This window comes from Pimephales promelas, chromosome 3 (genome assembly GCF_988280905.1).
Source record: "Pimephales promelas chromosome 3, fPimPro1.hap1.1, whole genome shotgun sequence".
Taxonomy (NCBI): domain Eukaryota; kingdom Metazoa; phylum Chordata; class Actinopteri; order Cypriniformes; family Leuciscidae; genus Pimephales; species Pimephales promelas.
In genome coordinates, this window is record NC_142771.1 from 29,919,203 (window position 1) to 29,937,673 (window position 18,471).

General features: G+C 40.1%; 1 protein-coding gene across 3 annotated transcripts in view; it reads right to left on the reverse strand.

Annotated features, from left to right (window-relative positions):
- Positions 1 to 6,908: 6,908 nt before the first annotated feature.
- smurf1 (SMAD specific E3 ubiquitin protein ligase 1) overlaps positions 6,909 to 18,471 on the reverse strand; it is a 42,467-nt gene continuing 30,904 nt past the window's right edge. Inside the window, exons 8-18 of one of the 3 annotated variants that reach the window (XM_039686279.2) lie at positions 17,874 to 17,958; positions 16,304 to 16,450; positions 15,787 to 15,988; positions 13,800 to 13,903; positions 13,410 to 13,524; positions 13,042 to 13,220; positions 12,398 to 12,535; positions 11,917 to 12,037; positions 11,105 to 11,306; positions 10,642 to 10,726; positions 6,909 to 9,244 (exon numbers count right to left, since the gene is read on the reverse strand). In XM_039686279.2, coding sequence (XP_039542213.1) covers positions 9,145 to 9,244; positions 10,642 to 10,726; positions 11,105 to 11,306; positions 11,917 to 12,037; positions 12,398 to 12,535; positions 13,042 to 13,220; positions 13,410 to 13,524; positions 13,800 to 13,903; positions 15,787 to 15,988; positions 16,304 to 16,450; positions 17,874 to 17,958 — 1,478 coding nt within the window. In that variant the 3' untranslated portion in view covers positions 6,909 to 9,144. The remainder of the gene's footprint in view (positions 9,245 to 10,641; positions 10,727 to 11,104; positions 11,307 to 11,916; positions 12,038 to 12,397; positions 12,536 to 13,041; positions 13,221 to 13,409; positions 13,525 to 13,799; positions 13,904 to 15,786; positions 15,989 to 16,303; positions 16,451 to 17,873; positions 17,959 to 18,471) is intronic. The other 2 variants (XM_039686281.2, XM_039686282.2) reach the window with 2 other exon arrangements.

The following is an 18,471-nucleotide window of genomic DNA, read 5'->3' on the forward strand; positions in this document are numbered from 1 at the left end:
TCAATTCTCCAGCTGCAGTCATCTCTGAGGGAAAAGCGCTCTTTGATAACGTGATGATTACGTTCTTGCAGATCATCTGTCCATCATCGTATAAAGCCCACCCTGGCAATTTGATTGGCCCGAATTTTTCTTGTCTGATCATAATTACTCCTCAATTGAGAATGAGAAGTTGACGTCATTTTACAGTGCCCCTCCCCTTTCCGCCATGTTGGTAGGATTCCCACGACAAAACAGTATTGATTACGTGTGTTTTTAGCTCAGTAGTAGAGGAGTTTCTCGCAATACCGCACTGTTTTACCATGCCTGGAAGTAACTGCTGCGTTAAAAACCGATAAAAACCCTGGTAACCGATACCATCATGGCCGAATGGCTCAGACCCCGCCCAAATAGGCACGTGACTCCTCATTCTCAATTGATCGAGTCCAGACCGAACTTCCCGACCAAAAAATATTGTGGGCTTAGTTCGGGCTGGCATCCAGGCTAATATATATATATATATATATATATTGGATAATTTTTAACCCAAAAATGTTATGGACTGGAGCTTTAAACCAACTCTTTCACTGCTGTCATCTGGATGACTGAATCATAAATCCCATGTCATTGCATACACTGCATTTCGTGCCTGTATTGATTCCACTGCAGTGGCTGACATCTCTATCGGTGTCCTTCATTGTGACAGCAGCACAAAGCAATATTTCTACTGCTCTCCAATTACATCCGTACTAAACTTTATACTTCTGCAAAACAATGTTGAGTATAGCAACCAATGTAGTGCAGAAAGACAGCTTTATTAGCAAAATTAGAGAAAAATTACCTCAGTTTTTTAAAGATGATTATTTGTAGGCTATGTGTTCTATGCTAAAATAATTACTTAAAGGTGGAAGATATACAGAATGGTCTTAGATCTGTCTAAAAAGCAAATAGAAGTTTTTTATTTACAAACGATGCAGAGAATCTGAGACCGGGGCTCTGGGATTGATAACATAAGACAGGAGAACTTCTACTGTCTATTGTGTATTACACTATGGCAGTGTTTTTGGCCTGCGTGTGTGCTGAAAGGAATCTGAGACTGGATGCCATGCACAAACACCATGTGCCAAACACTGCAACCTTTTCACTCAGAAAAACTCTTTGAAAGAGCAGCAGAAAGGAACATCTCAAAGCCCTGGTCTTTGACATTATCCAGACCCGTAGCAACGGCACACAGCTGATCTGCAAGACAGCAGCTAAAGCTCCAGGTACACAAAACAGAGAGAGAGATCCAGACGTACATCAGTGACAATTCAGTCCAGGAATGCATCCCTGTCAGGTTACTTACAAAAGTCACATTCATTTTTCTTATAGCTGGAGGAATTTATCATGGTGAATCTCCAGGTGCACAAAGCAGAGAGAGATCCAGATGTACATCAGTGACAATTTAGTGTCTGAGAAGGAATGCAGTATGAAAAGCACTAGAAAATACCAAAGGATTGAATACGAACTCGGTATGCAACACAATACAGTATAATGTCAATGACACTACAGCGATAAATAAATTAATTCAGCAACCTCTGGCTACAGCAATGTATCACTTTCTTGGTATTCTGACAAAAGGCTTTTTCTACATATGGGCAGTATTTTTCTTCAGTTCTGCAAAAGAGCACATGTGAAATAAATGGCTCGAATTAGTATGGAAAAAACTACAATTCTCCATTCAACAAAATGTCTTCTTTTGTGTTAAGCAGAATTGCTCAGAGCTGTGGCCGTAAGGTCTCCGGTGCCTGTCGAGACGCAATGCCCCCCGGTGGTGGACACTGGAAGTAAAGGATGCCATCAAGCTGAAGGAGGAGTCCTATCGGGCCTGGTTGGCTTGTGGGACTCCTGAGGCAGCTGATCGATACCAGCAGGCCAAGCAGACTGCAGCCCAGGTGGTTGTGGAGGCAAAAACTCGGGCCTGGGCGGAGTTCGGTGAGGCCATGGAGAAGGACTATCGGCTTGCCTCAAAGAGATTCTGGCAAACTGTCCGGCGCCTCAGGAGGGGGAAACAGTCCCCCACCAATGCTGTTTACAGTGGAGGGGGGCAGCTGTTGACCTCAACTGGGGATGTCGTCGGACGGTGGAAGGAATACTTCGAGGATCTCCTCAATCCCGCCGTCACGTCTTCTATTGAGAAAGTAGAGGCTGAGGGCTCAGAGGTGGAGTCGTCCATCACCCTAGCTGAGGTCACCAAGGTAGTCAAGAATCTCCTCGGTGGCAAGGCACCGGGGGTGGATGAGATCCACCCTGAAGACCTCAAGTCTCTGGATGTTGTGGGGCTGTCTTGGTTGACACACCACTGCAGCATCGCATGGCGGTCGGGGACAGTGCCTCTGGGATGGCAGACCGGGGTGGTGGTCCCTCTTTTTAGGAAGGGGGACCGGAGGGTGTGTTCCAACTATAGGGGGATCACACTTCTCAGCCTCCCTGGGAAAGTCTATGCCAGGGTACTGGAGAGGAGAATACGGCCGATAGTGGAACCTCGGATTCAGGAGGAACAGTGTGGTTTTCGTCCGGGCCGTGGAACACTGGACCAACTCTACTCTCTACAGGGTGCTGGAGGGTTCATGGGGGTTTGCCCAATCGGTCCACATGTGCTTTGTGGATTTGGAGAAGGCATTCAACTGTGTCCTTCACGGCGACCTGTGGAGGGTCCTCCGGGAGTATGGGAGTCCTTTGCTAAGGGTTGTCCGGTCCCTGTATGACCGAAGCAGGAGCTTGGTTCGCATCGCACTTCTTCCCAGTGCATGTTTGAATTCGGCAGGGCTGCCCTTTGTCGCCGGTTCTGTTCATCATTTTTATGGACAAAATTTCTAGGCACAGCCAGGGGCCGGAGGGTGTCAGGTTTGGGGACCACGCGATTTCGTCTCTGCTCTTTGTGGATGATGTTGTCGTGTTGGCCCCTTCACACCTGGACCTTCAGCATGCAATGGGACGGTTTGCACCCGAGTGTGAAGTGGCTAGGATGAGAGCACTTCCAAATCCGAGGCCATGGTTCTCAGTCGGAAAAGGGTGGCTTGCCCACTTCAGGTTGATGGACAGTTCCTTCCTCAAGTGGAGGAGTTTAAGTATCTTGGGGTTTTGTTCACAAGTGAGGGAAAGATGGAACGGGAGATTGACAGACGGATCGGTGCAGCTTCTGCAGTAATGCGGTCAGTGTACCGGTCTGTTGTGGTAAAGAAGGAGCTGAGCCAAGGCGAAGCTCTCGATATACCGGTCAACTACGTTCCTACTCTCACCTATGCTCAGCTTTGGGTCAAGACCGAAAGGACAAGTTCCTGGATACAGGCGGCGAAAGGATGGCTGGGTGCTCCCTTAGAGATAGGGTGAGGAGCTTGGTCACTCGGGAGGAGCTCAGTGTAAAGCCGCTGCTCCTCCACATTGAGATAGGGTCGGCTGAGGTGGCTTGGGCATCGGTTCCGAATGCCTCCTGGACGCCTTCCTGGGAAGGTGTTCCAGGCGCGTCCCACTGGGAGAAGACCCTGGGGAAGACCCCAGGGTCCTAGACATGCTGGAGGGACAATGTCTCCCGGCTGGCCTGGGAGCGCCTCGGTGTCCCCCCGGAAGAGCTGGAGGAAGTGTCTAGAGAGAGGGAAGTCTAGGCATCTCTGCTTAGACTGATGACCCCGCGACCCGGCTCCGGATAAGTGGAAGAATATGGATGGATGGATTATTAGATTTGTGGATGATTAAAGAACATTACTAACACTTTAAATATATTTTCATATCTTTCATCGAGCTTATCAGTTTGTCCATAACAAAGTTTGTCCATCACAAACTCGATAAAGCTGCTGATAATACTGAAGGAACTTGTAAATGGATGCGGTGATAGGTGTTCCTCTGGGTATGGATTAGCTGACAGTCAGCTAATGCGAACTTAACTAACGTGACCTGCCAGAACTGAAGCTACACTTGATTTGTTCAAAATGCTCTTTATTTGTACACATGTAAGGGTTGAATTAAATGATGGGGCATTTTATATTTATTTGTAACATTTGATGACTGTTCTCATACTGTGTTTTCCAGTATTGCTTCATTAAGAGGGGTATTTCCCCTATAAATCGAGTGAAGGAAAGAAACAGGTGTAGGCTAGTACACAATTAAGTGTTTAGATCAAATAGAATTTAATCATTTTTGCTGTTAGTCTGAAGAGAGGGTATTCCTAACATATCCAAATAAAATTTATTGTCCTGTAACAAACCTTTCTCTAAAGGAACATCTGGCTTTTTTTAATTTACGTCTTTCATGGCAGATGATGTGGTTGGCAACTCGAAGAAAACGTGACTGATTGTTATAATTTTAGATTACACAACTCATTTTTATTGAGCAGTAGATATGATCCTGTAGACCGTTCTACTGCTCTCTGTGAGTACAGATCAGATGCTTTATCACATTTCACAAAAGGCAAATAAACACACTTCTGGTTTGTGATGTACTGGCGAATATAAAAACATTTTCAAAAGGTATGTTGGCGGGTGTTAAAGTCCCACTCCTGCTGTGAACATGTCCTACACGACCAGTAAAAACAGAGTGATAAAATGTCTCTTAAAAAACACCCCTGAATGGAAACAAGTTTGACAGTTTTAAAAACAAACAGAACAGATGAAATAGAAGCTCTAAGTATATTACAAAATGTCTCCCTTAACATTTACTCTGAGGAACCGTACAATTAAATCGCACACTATAAAGAACAAGTCAACTGTCTGGTGAATTTAGGAAGCTATCTGTCCTTTTTGGTGGTTTAATGCAATGGTTAGGCTATTAACACGTAAACATTTCAAGACCAATTCACACACAAAAAAAGGATTGTTCACCCCCAACCAAACCCCCATTCTTCAAAAATTAGAAGTTTTAAAGAATGTTCACGCTGCCTTTAGTAAAAGTAGATTAGGATCTCTCAAGCTTAAAAAACAAAAACAAATGATAAATAATTTTTACTTTATAAAAAAAAAAAAAAAGTAGCACCATAAAATGGCCACTTGAGTGTTTTAAAGCCATCTGATATCCTTGTGTTAGAATGAAACAGACTGAAAGTCATAATTCACTATTCATTTCACTTCACATTTTACATTCACTGTCTGAGAAGAGCTGCTCGGACGGACACCGTGTTAAATAACTAATTTGTGTGTTATTTATACAGGTTTGGAATGACATGTGGGTGAGTAAATGTTGACAATTTTCAATTTGGGGTGAAAATTCCTCCCAAAATCCCTCATGATGTTTGCTGCTAGTGTTCAGCTACAAAAGGAATGATTTATAGGAAAGTATAACCAGTATTTTTGATCTTATCTTACCTATCAAAACTCATTCATAGTTCCTAAGCAAAAAAGGTTAGACTGCCTTGTGACTACTTATGTTGTCTGAGCCTGAGGAAAGACTTTATGGTTCTTCTGCCAAACCAAAGCTCTGGTTTCCATCTACCTGACAGTTCCAACACCGATCTGCATTGATCTTATTACAGAAGAACCACTAATTTTCTTAAAACTGCAGGAAATAATATGGATGAACATTTACGAGCATCAGAAATTTCTGGTTTGTGTTTTGGCTCGGCTAAGGTCACTAAAGTCTTACTGCTGTCTATTGTGGCACCACTGTCTGCTAGCTTTTCTCCATGGATATCATTGTCAAAATGCTTTCAAATGGGCAGGGAAGACCTCCAAGGACATAGCATTTTTTTTCTTTCTGATTTGATTCACAGTTTAAGTCATCTAGGCCCTACTCTCTTTAATTTTCCAGACATTTTTAATGGTGGAAAAGACACAGCCAACGTTAGCAGAGAGAGTACGTTTAATGTGGCATTCCTTGTTACCAGTGTTTACTTAACTGCACATTTTTTTCCTAGTGTTGGGCAATTAGGTAATAATAAGCTATAATTATGCCATGTTCACGCCATGTTGAAATTACGAGATGACAACCCGTGATATTTAACATGCCACAGAGGTGTTCACATCTTCAGAATTGTTTTTATGGCAACACTATCAAGGAATCTGCCACATTTGAGTGATCGGAGCTGTCAAAAAAACTCAAGTTTACAAGTTGTAATTAGTAGAAGTTCTACAATGACGTAAACGCTTTTTACAAGTCGGAATCTTGTAATTACGGTAAATCCATGGCATGAACCACCTTTATAATAACTATTACATTATTATTACAGCTATATTTTGTTCAGACGTAAAAAAAATTTTGGAAAAAATGGTTTCCCTTCCTGACAAAATATTATACCACCTTGTGTATGGAACATCAACATATTCAGCATTCACATCACAATCTAAGGTAATTTTAGGTCAGCATTTAGGCCTAAGTCAGCATTAAAGCTACACTGTGTGATTTTTACCCCCATCTAGCGGTGAAAAGGTATATGGCCATCCAGTGAATATTAGTTTCTGTTCTTCTCAATTCCGATTTCGTTTTAACTCCTACGGTGGCCAATGTAGTCCAAGATTAACATGGCTTCCAGTTCGACCTCGTCCATGAGTGTTAACCGAAACGTAAACGCGAAAGGCGAAGCTTGAATTAACGGGTATCTCCCTCTTTGGCTAATGTACTTTCAAGTTGGAGGGGCAACATGGCGACCGACATTAGAACCCCTTACCCGTATGTATTTTCAATGGCATATTATACACTTACGAGAATACTTTATTACTTGAACGAAGTAAATATACATTAATGAGCACATATATTTTTGAAAGAACTAGGTGTTTTTAGCTAAGAATAAACTAAAAGAGCTACACAGTGTAGCTTTAAGTCACCTGTTCCTTCATTATTTTTGCAGAGAAATAAAACTGAACCATGTATAATTATGAGGGGCAGCTGGCTTACTTTTCTTATCGTTCATTTCTGTATAAAATCCATAGTATATGCGAACAAAGAAAAAAAAGCAATGAGAAGTGTTTCGCAATTTAGTTTCTTTAATATAATCTTATTTACACTGAATTTTTTTCAGAAATGTTTAGTACATAGTAAGTTACATTACTCTTGCATCGAATAAACAATGACACTCAGGACCTAATAATTGTACAATGTGATGATACTGGTCACATTACTTGAAAAAAAAAAAGGTTTTCTTAGAGAAATATGAAAACAACTGTAACTTCAGGCAAAGTCCATATTCATCTTCAAGCTCATTAGCCATTCCCACAATTGCACAACATTAAACGTCACCTCTTTTGTGTTTTATGCAAGTTTAAAAACTGTTCACCACTCTAGGCATTCACGGTCTTTTGGGAAAAAACAGCAAACTTCATTTTTTTGCACACTTGTCAAGGACACAAATTCCGACCAATCCGATACACATCAAGTGAGTAAAGAGACATTTTAAGACGGAAACAAGAATATAAAGGTGATGGATTTTATTGCATATATCACAAATATGAACATGACCACCGGGGCCCAGCCTACATCACTCGCTAACTCCATCCAGGTCAAAGGTCGGGTGTCCACGTCCTTTTAACGTCCTGAAGAATCAGCAGCAGGTTTAAATACTTTGATTCATACATAAAATAAAAGAGATTAGTGTACAGCTTTCACAAGAACTCAGCCTTCTCTGAAAACTACGGAATAATGGTAATAGCAGCAATACTTAAAAGGACATTACATGGTAATAAATAATTGGTAAAAAAAAAAAAAAGAGCGAGAGTGAAACAAACAAAAGTGGTTGAAGAAACACTATGAGGTTGGCTCATTCTTTACACTTAGAAAGAATAATCTGGTGCCATGCGCAACAAGCACTACATAATGAAATCCAAGACACTCCCCTGCTCTTCCACCACACCAAAACCTGGACCAAACACCTCCGTCAAAGTCGAGGAGCCGAAGGACGTCAGCGTTCGTCCACAGGACAATAAACACTCCGTGATGGGTGATTGTACACGTGCCAGCCAAAGTGCTGAATGTTACTGGAAGCAGTGGTTTCAATAAAAGAGCCGCGAATAACAGTCCGAAGGTGATTTTTGATAGTACGATAAGTTAAAACAGTTAATGCTAAGTTACCATATGATTATGGCTAGATTCATTTAGGAAAAGATTAACAGGGTCCATCAAAATTAAGGACAAAGAGAGCTCCTTTAAAACATTCGACATCCGTTTTCTTCGCGAAACTAAGGTAACGAGTCCGGTTTAGGTGTTTACGGACGGACGCAATGGATTCGAATGTTGTTCAAGAAGGTGACACAGAAGTAGACTCGCTTCAAAATCGGCATATTAAAACACCATTCATTTAGCATTACCATTAAAAAAGTAGGTATTTTGTTGACAACGGAGGAATGCTCATTGGATTAAAAAAAAATAATAATGTATGCAACGAAAATACTGGCTCACTCTGGAAACCGCTGACTTTGCAAGGGCTTTTGAGTCCTGCACATGATCGTTGTGCTTCAGCTGAAGAACATTAACACATGGGCGCTGTTACATTCACAGTTCCCACAAGAGGCCTAAGACTCGCCGTTAAGGACGTTCTTGATCGTAGACAAAAAAACATTTCAAGCAATCGAGTTAAAATTTCTACAATGAGAACAGGAAATGGATACCACTGAAATGCCATCCTATAGTACTGAACAGGATGCGAGGAAATAAAATAATTACGGAAACAACTGAAGAAGTTACAAACATACAGAGCATGACAATGCAGACCACCCTTGTCCTTCGAGACACATTTGCTGTAGGTAAACTGGTTTAATGGTCACAGGCTCTGCGTATGTTAATATACTCCACCTAGACTAAAACATGGGCTCTACTTCATGTAGACCACAGGCTCAGCGAGGCTCTACATACTGCAGCACAAACATACTCGCGTTACAGTCATATGCTATCAACCCACCGCTTCAGTGACAAAGACAATACAAACTGCATTTTTGGAGAAACAAAATAAACGTTGATCCGATTTCTCCGTAACTTACGTGGTAATGTGAAAACGATTACCGAATCACACCGTGAGGAATCATTAGTCTGAGAGTTTTGCCCTTCGCTCCCCTCCGCTGCAGTCTCAGACTGGCGGGTGATGCTAAAGTCTGTCAGGAGACACCAGTCTGTCTGTCTGTCTGTCCTGGAGAAGGGGAGGGGGTGAGAGGGATGGCTGGGGCTGTTTGGTGGGTTTGCTGCCATTGCTGGCTGGCTGGACAGGGCGCTCGCTCACTCCACTGCAAAGCCACACGTCTCCTCCACGGCCGTTAGGAGCTTCTCATAGAGCTTCTCGTAGGACTCGTAAGGCGGGATGTCGATTCGGTTAAAGCTGAAAGAATATGTGAGGAGTGAGATCAGTATTTCAGCATTAGCCTTGACTTGATTCCATCTTGATTGAGTCCTATCATGCATTTCTGTAGTTAACATTTATAAACTGACTTTTATTTTAGTAAAGTGCCAAATAGTGGCCTTTATTTGATTTTTTTTACTACCGTGCCTTTAAGAAACAGATGCATATAAATAGAGGGAATGCATTGACGTCACTTTCCCGCTGGAACAAGCACCTTCAGCCTGACTGAGTGGCAAAAGATCTGCGGCGTGACTGGATTTAATAGAGGAAACTGCGAAAATGTGACAAAATTTTTATCAATTTAAACTAAATGTTGGACTCAATATAGTGTTCCTTACAACTTACTAAAGATACAGTGATCAATGGATATTGACATGCAGCGAGGAATCGTGTTTCCTGACATTTATGTTTGCCTGATTTCGACACCAGGGAAATAAAAGCAATATAGACCTAAACATAAATCAAATTTGCCTGTGAACGCTTTATATAAATACAATATAGGTAGGTCTAAATCCGGGTGATCACTTATATCAGTGTTATATATAGCCTATATATATATATATATATATATATATATATATATATATATATATCTCATATCGTCCAGCCCTAAAACTTTATAGATTTTTTTTGGTCAGTGTTTATTAAAAAAACATCCAATAATGCAGAATATATATATATATATATATATATATATATATATATAAAACAATACAAAATATATGGGAATGGTTTTACACCTAAATTCAGCATATCGACACAAAAAGATAACTGCAAATCCACCTTTCGCTGACTGGAGTCCAGTTGTTTCTGTGAATCGCAGCTCCTTCTATAGTAGTCTGTGAAAATATACCTTCGATTTTTTTTGTCAAATCTAGTTGTACAGTCAATCGCAAAGCTCTTTCCCACTTTACATGCGTTGTGTTTGTTTTTCGCGGCATTCACGCTGAAAACAAATACAGCCGCTCAGTCTTTTTGCCACTCACTGTGAGTAACTGCAGGCACTCCGGCCGACGCATTCCCTCTATAATAAAATATGCTCATTTGGTGTTCAAGAAAACATTTCTTATTATCATTAACTTGGATTTCAAAAGAAAAGCATTTATTTAAAAAAGAAATCTTTTGTAACATTATAAATATATTTAATATCACTATAAATCAATTTGCTGAATAAAAGTACTCATTTCTTTCAAAAGGTCTTACTGAACACAAACCTTTGCATGGGACATTTGAAATCACAAATAAAACGATATAAAAAGATCAAGCAAAGTTGGATTCATCATATGACATGCTCTCTTTAAAAGACAATAGCAAGTGTGCATTTACATTTTTTGAAAACAACAGATCTTCTGCATCTTTAATTAGCTAAATCTTACCATGTGTGGGCTTTGGGCAAGTTGTCTGTGTTGGCATCAATTAAATGAATAGTGAAGAGTCTTGGTCCTGCAGAACCTGTAGAACCTTACAAAGATACATTCTAGTTATCACTGTTCTCCAAATCACCACACTCAACAGAAGTGAGCATGACCACAAACTACTTTACAAAGACACATTCACAGCTGTAGATTCCATTTAGTCAAAAGTGAATCAGATTATTCAGCAGGAAGTAATCTAGGGTTGGGCGTGAGATTTGTTTGGTTGGCGAACCTGTGAAAGCTAAATGTTAGTCTGCATAATAAGAACTGGGACAATTGATAAATATGGGTTTCATGTTTCCGTTAGTAAGGGAATTTTTCATTAGGGTGAAGGCCAATACAAACTGAACAGTGGCGGACTAGGAAGTTGACAAGAACAATATGTCAGGTATATTAAAGTGCACATGGCTTAACCATTAGCCACCTTGCAGTGCTTTGAAGCCTTGTAGAGGGACGCGTGTGGAGCCCGTGACGAACTGTAGCAGTCTGCCTCTCCTCTCCTCATCAAACGATTCAACCGCCTGCCAGAACCACTTCACTATGTTACTGTCAGCCACACAGTGCTTCAGCCGCGTGTTGGCCTTCCAGTCGCTCAGATCGATCTTCCCCAAACCACCAATGATCAGCTAAAACGCAGAGAGAAACAAACATTCATTTTGAGAGAGCCAGGCCTATATGAGCTATTATTCATCATACCTATTTGCAATATGTTTGATGGAGATACACCAACCGACTATCTGGTTGAGGTCAGTAACATCTTTTTTTGTTGTTGAAAAAATTACTTTATTTAGCAAAAAGAATGCATTAAATTCATAAAAATGTGATTTTCTACTATTAATAATTATAAGAAGTGTTTCTTGAGCAGAAAAATCAACATTTTAGAATGATTTCTGAAGGATCATGTGACTCTGAAACTGATGCTGAAAATGCAGCTTTGACATCACTGGAATGAACTACATTATTTCAGTTCATTCAGTATTTTAAAATACTCAAATAGAAAAGAGTTGTTTTAAATTGCAATATTTCACAGTAATACTGTTCCTATTGTATATTAATCAAATAATTGCAGCCTAAATTTATTAAACTTGTTATTACTGTATTGTGCCTCTAGCATTTTGCTAATCGTTTAAGTTTGTTGGCTATTATAGCTGTCTGGTTGAAATGTCATTATTAGTGTTACGATTGATATTACTCAGAACAGTCTCTTCGTCAGCGTGTCTGAAATGTTGGAATTACCTCAAGTTCCTTGTTGTCAAAAGGCTTGAGTAGATGCTGTGGTATGAGTTCGTTGAAGCCCTTCTGCAGGGCGAGGAACTGGGCCTCAATGCCTCGCATGAACCTCCAGTTGACATATAGCCTAATAGAGACAGAATCAATCATTAGAGATCTGCAGTGGAACATGAAGAACACTTAAAGGCAACCGTGCCCCACAGTTCTCCATTCACAAACTCAGATTCTTTTCTATTTGGCAATGACTCGCACACAACGAAGACTCGAAGACTAAAAATTGACATCCCACTAACATTCTTGATCGGTAGCTTATATATCCAGGGTTCACTCAATCAAATTAACAGGGGAAAAAGCAGTGAGCTTCCTAAAACGTCTGCCAAGCCCCTTTATCCAGGGTGAGTGCTGCCCTCTGCTGGCTGTCCGTCTCTGAGAGAGCGGTTATGAATCTGCTGTGCCTGGTAGTACACAAGCTTGCTCCTCTTCATACCTCACATATTCTTTCTTGTTCTCCTCTGTGACTGGGATGTTCTTGCCGTTTGGTTTCAGCTCATGTTGGAGGAACTTGCCAAAAGCATTATGTTCTACGCAGAAGGTATGGTCCAAAACAGATGTGATGTCATTTTCTCTGAAAAACACAAGAAACGTATTGCAAAGTTATTCATACTGTTGCTTACATTCAACAGGCTACCCATTAACAATCCATAAATATCAAGCTGTTTGTTTGGCCACAATGAACCCAAAATCATACCAAGAGTTTTTACATTTAAATGAGAATACATTAGAAGCAGCACACACAAAAAAAACCCATTGAAATTGTTAAATATTGTAATATGTAGAAACATAGACACACAAACTTCCTATTCTTGTGTCATTACATAGTTTTAAAGGCTTTATTATAACATTTGGAAAATCATAATAGCAACAAGCTGGTGTATCATTTTAACTTGTTGTGCAGATATTTAAATTACTATTTTAATGTATTTATTTTAATGCTAAACAATAAGAATTACAGGTTACTTTTAAAATAATCTTGAATTTTATTTGTCACATTCTGGCTTGTGGACTTTAAGAGTCTTTAAGTCTTTAAGAGCACCCTCTCTTTAGTCTTAAAGACTCGTGAAATTCACTCACAGGATCCAGACGAGGCTCTTGTGCAGCTCTGGGTCCACAGTCTCAAGGTCACAAAGCTGGATGGGCTTCCCCAGGAGCTGCTTGTAGAAGGGCAAGGTGAAGCCTCCATTAATGTAGTGCCCGTGGAAAACAGCCAGACCCATAATCCGCCCAACAAAGTGGAAGTAAGACAAGTGGTCCTGAAAAAAACAGCAGAGGGCGTGACAGGAAAGTTAATGAGACCCTGCAGCAGAGTCAATCTTTTAAAGCACAGATGATGACCGCAAGGTCCAAGCAGCACTGCCTTTGCTAAACTTCTTCACAGCATACTGATTTACTGGGTCGTTTTTAAGAGAGAAATCCCAAGCATAGGCCACTGAATGACTTACAGGGTTGATGGATGAATCTGGGTTTATCTGTAGTGTGTAGATGTTATCAGTTGAGTACTGAAACAGGCCGTAGTATGGATTCAGCATCTCATGGCAGAGAAGATATAACCATTCCCTGGAATAAGACAGGAATTCAGATTGACTTTTATAGAAGATGCTCATATTTGAGTCTTGCTGGCAGTAGTTCAATCTAAGCTCTGTGCTCAACAGGGGAACACCTGTAATATCGTGAACATGATACCCTGCATGCTGATAAGCCTGGCTGAGATTCAGCTAAACTGTTGAAATTATAAAGTCAAGTCTGGTGTATGAAAAGAGATGGGGGAATAATGAGGCACAGGGGAAATTAATTAATGAGAACCTTTCATATGGAACAGATTCATATGCTACCTAGCAACACCACCGTAATCCAGCCCCTCCTCTCCTCTAAACTTCACCATCAGCCGCTTCTTCAGGTCTTTGGGTCTCATCTTCATGATCTGTCTATAAGACTCCTATTGCACAGATAGAGCAGCACTTAGAGCAGTGACAAAACAACACAACACATTTTAGATCCATAATAAGATGCAATTACTGTATGAGTGAAACATTAATTGCCATAAATTATACATAACCAAAGGGATAGTTCACCCTAAAATTGAGTCTTTTATTCACCCTAGGGCCAGTTGCGTAAACATAGCCATTATATTAAGACAAGTGTCTCAGTATCTAGTATAGCACAGTTGGTCAAGGAAAATTCAGTCTTACTTTTACAGGGTATATACAGTAATCCTTAAGTTTAATTTACTACTTTTTACTACCTTAAGATTATTTTTAAAACCATCACGACACTGAATTGCAAGTGTTAACCAGCGACCTTTCTATTACACAGATTTTGACATTTATAACATACAACAATGAATAGATTTAGAGCATGCATTCCATTTTTATGTTTAGTGGATTGCATTTGCGACCTAAGTGCATTAGCTCCCATCCAGTTGACATTGATGTTTTTTTACACACCAAACAATAGAGGGAATGCATTGACATCACTTTCCTGCCGGTACAACCCCCCTCAACCTGACTGAGTGGCAAAAGATCTGCTGCGTAACTGGATTTAATAGGAGGAACTATTAAACGAAAATGCGAGTAAAACTAACAATTTGATCAATTTAAACTAAATGTTGGACTCAATATAGTTGGACTCCTAACAACTTACTAAAGATCCAGTGATCCATGGATATTGACATGCAGCCAGCAATCGTGTCGCCTGACATTTATGTTTGCCTGATTTCAATAAAAGGGAAATAAAAGCAATATATAGATCTACATAGGCTAAAGCAAATTTGCCTATGAACGCTTTATACAAATACAATATAGGTAGGTCTAAATCTGGGTGATCACTTATATCAGGGTTATATAGCCTCTATATATCATCATATCGTCCAGCCAGGTCAGGATTTTCATTAAATTAATGATTTTTTTTTTTTTTTTTTTCACCAAACTCTATTGTGTTCACTCTTGGAATATACAGCACGTGTTGCATGGGATCATTCTGACATACCTTTACGTCTTTTTTAAAAAGTGTGATGCTGGTGTCTGGTCACTGCTATTAGTATGAGCAGGACAATTTTTGTTAATTTCTTCTTTTGTGTTCAATAAAAGAAAGAAGGCCATACAACATTAGAACAGCAGGATGAGTACATTATGACCTAGTTTTCATTTTTAGGTGAACTATCCCTTTAAACAATAATAAATTAAACAAATTTTAAACTAGCCTAAAATTATGTTTGCATTGATATTTGGCAAACTAAAGCAGATGCAAATTTTAAAAGGATGTTTTAAAAAGCAAGTAACTACATAACTGTTCAAAAGTACGGGGTCTTTAAATCAGCAAGGAAAATTGACCAAAAATTACAATACAGACATTTAAAATACTATAAAAATGTATACATATAAATGCTGAGTGCTGATAAATCTTGAATATGGGCTAAAATATCCTTGCTGATATGTAATAATGTTAGTTTTCATTGTATTAATTTTTTTTTTAATTATGACTGTTCTAACTATATTTTGAGCAAATAAATGTGATCATAATAGACTTCTTTCAAAAACATCTTACAGACCCCAAACTACAATGGGATGAAATTACAAACACATTTTTTTTCCTTTGGAATAACGTGCAGCGATGAATCTTATACAATAAAACCAGCAATGTGTATTAAAGTAAATAAAGTAAAAATATACTCTCCTAAAATCATCTGTCTTGACCAAAAATGAAAGATACTACATTTGGATCCTACTCTCAGAGACCAAATGGTGAGCAAATCTAATCGTGAAGCATATATTACAGTCACTTCCAAATGACAAAAACAGTTCAACAGTGCTGTTAGAGTACCTCAAAGATCTCCTCACGGGACACTTCTATGCGGCAGTGGCCGGCCTGAGGCTGCTGCAGGGAGAGCTCATGACGGAGAACTTTAAGTTTCTGGACCAGATCTCTCTCGTAGCGCACCGGTAACTCCCCGTCACCCTCCTCAATACCAACCTCCATCTGTACGGGCAGAGCTTGGCTCGACTCCTTCACCTGAGAGTGCTGGCTGCTCATCACGTGGAAAACACACACCAATATCAGGAGAACCTATACCTCCGCACTTTCATAGCAGTATAATCAAACCACTAGACAATCCCATTTTCATGCATCATTTGGGTTACACTCCCACCAGGGACGATTAAGAATTAAATGTTGAGAATTAATTTAATAAACCCTTACACGAGCAAGCAACAATCATTACTAGCAAGTTTAATTACACAAGGATGATTTATTCATTGTGGTGAATAATTAACAGGATAATTTAAGAGCTGGGATGAGTAATCAGATGTTATGAGCAGAGCCGATGTGAAAGATGTTTTACCTCATGATGTGGTGTAACCTGGGGTCGGTGAATTGCGTGGTTCTATTATTGTGGTCGACAAAATAAATTCGTCCTGACACAGTGCTCCTGATCTCCCAGCCAGGTGGCAGAGGGCCCAGCTCCTCACAACTCACGCTGTTCAAATCCCTGAAGGAGCAAGCGCACCCATCACACCTGCTGCTCAACACATATATAATGGCGACCTAAAACTGCCTCTTTACCCTCTTCCTAGGCGGGAAATTGCCTTATTTGTTGAAATAATATTACAATTTAAAATAAACGTTCTCTATTTAATGTTCTCTGTTCTCTTTCTTTTTATTTTGAAACGCAATTTATTCTTTTTTTTTTTTTTTTGGATGAATAGAAAGTTAAGCATTTATTTTAAATAGAAATCTTTTGTAACACTATAACAGTCTAAACAGTGACTTTTGATCAGTTCAATGCATCCTTGCTGAATATAACTATTGTCCATTCAAGTAGAGCTAGAACTTATTCCCCAAATAGAAAAAAGCTGCATTTTCAACGGCATTGCATGACAAAGATGCCCACCAATCAGACAGACTCGTCTTATTTACAGAGATGGTGGCGCAACTAAAGATCCAGCTAATAGTCCACAGAGTTAAGCTAAACTTGAAATAATGCTTTTAGACCAAGTTTAGACCAAGTTTAGACCAGAGATTAAAAAGAATGGAAACTATCGTTTGTGAGCACAAAGTGCAATGTGGGAGAAGCAAAGAATCTGATTGGCCAGTGAACGTGCACATGTCACACAGAAGCAGGTGTGTGTGAGTCCCAGAGTGCAGAGATTTTTTTTTTTTTTGTGAAGCAGACATGCTTTCCCTTTCCAAGTTGGTGATACTGGTTACAAAACCAAAGGAGAAAGATGCTAAACTCTGTATGCCACGTTAGTTTAAGGACAGCTGGGAAAAGCCACAATGTATTCATCAACTTTATGATACACTACTGGTTCAGCTAAACATATGATTTACAACTGAATTTAAGAAAATTAATTAAGATCATCAACTTGTTGTCTGGAAGATCCTCAATAAAGTCCATCAGTGATGAAGATTTTTTGAGTTTTTCCATGCACCCTCAACAACTGATTGAAGCCTTTTACAAGTTTGGACATACATTAAAGCTGAGAATCCCTGTATAACTTGAAATACAGTAAGTGCTTTTTCAAAACATTACACGTGCATGTTTAATATACAAGTAAGTTGTTGGGCCAATCTAAAAAAAGGCCCATTTGAGGTCACACGCTACAGTTAAGGATAAGGTAAAATAGCCTGCCACTGTGCAATAAGCATGTGTCGATTTCCCACCCTGAGTTGTTCCCATCACTAACAGGCTGTCTTTCCTGATGCTCCTGAAATCATCACCACGATGATGAGCAAATTATCAAGCCTTGCACTGTCAACAGTAGCAGCTATTAAGTGAGATTGCTGATGATCAAGTTAGCTGATTGTGGACATTAAAGAGCTATGATTAGAGCAGTATCACAATGGCAGTGAGGAGAAATCAAACAGGGGCAATCGTTATTTCAGCAAAGGCGGGTGGTGATTAAACCTACCGGGGTATTCTGGGATCATGCCAGGTGCTCACGCCAGTCTGTGTGTGCAGAAAATAGACCTGGCCCTGCACAGTGGTCCGTTGCTCTGAATTAGAAAAGAGAAGAGACACATGTCAAGAGTGAATGAGCATCAGCTAACTCATACAGACGTTTACACGTAACCTGAATGAGCGCCAGGGCTATTGCAATGGGACGCTGAGCATCCAGTTCTCAGACTGCACACAGCTAGTGTGGCATGTCTAGTCTGAGATTTAATTACACTGGCGCCGTCCACTGGTCACGGCAGAGGACTCGACCACAACACCAGCAGGGTCAGGCACGGTTACACTCCAATGAGAGGCTTTACCACAGCCAATCCACCTGTATATTGCGGGCCGCAATAGCCACACGGCTCAGCTAAAGCAGCAGTGCCACATAGAATAGACTTCTTTCAGAGCTCAGTCTCTCCGGTTCACTGCACTTCAGTAGCCTCTACCCAGAGCACTAAGCTGTATTAGTCTCAGTGGACTTCAGCAGTACTGAGGGTAAGAGATCATGTATACGGTACACACTGAGAAGAGCAAACTGCATATTTTTTGAGAAATATTTATATATAAAT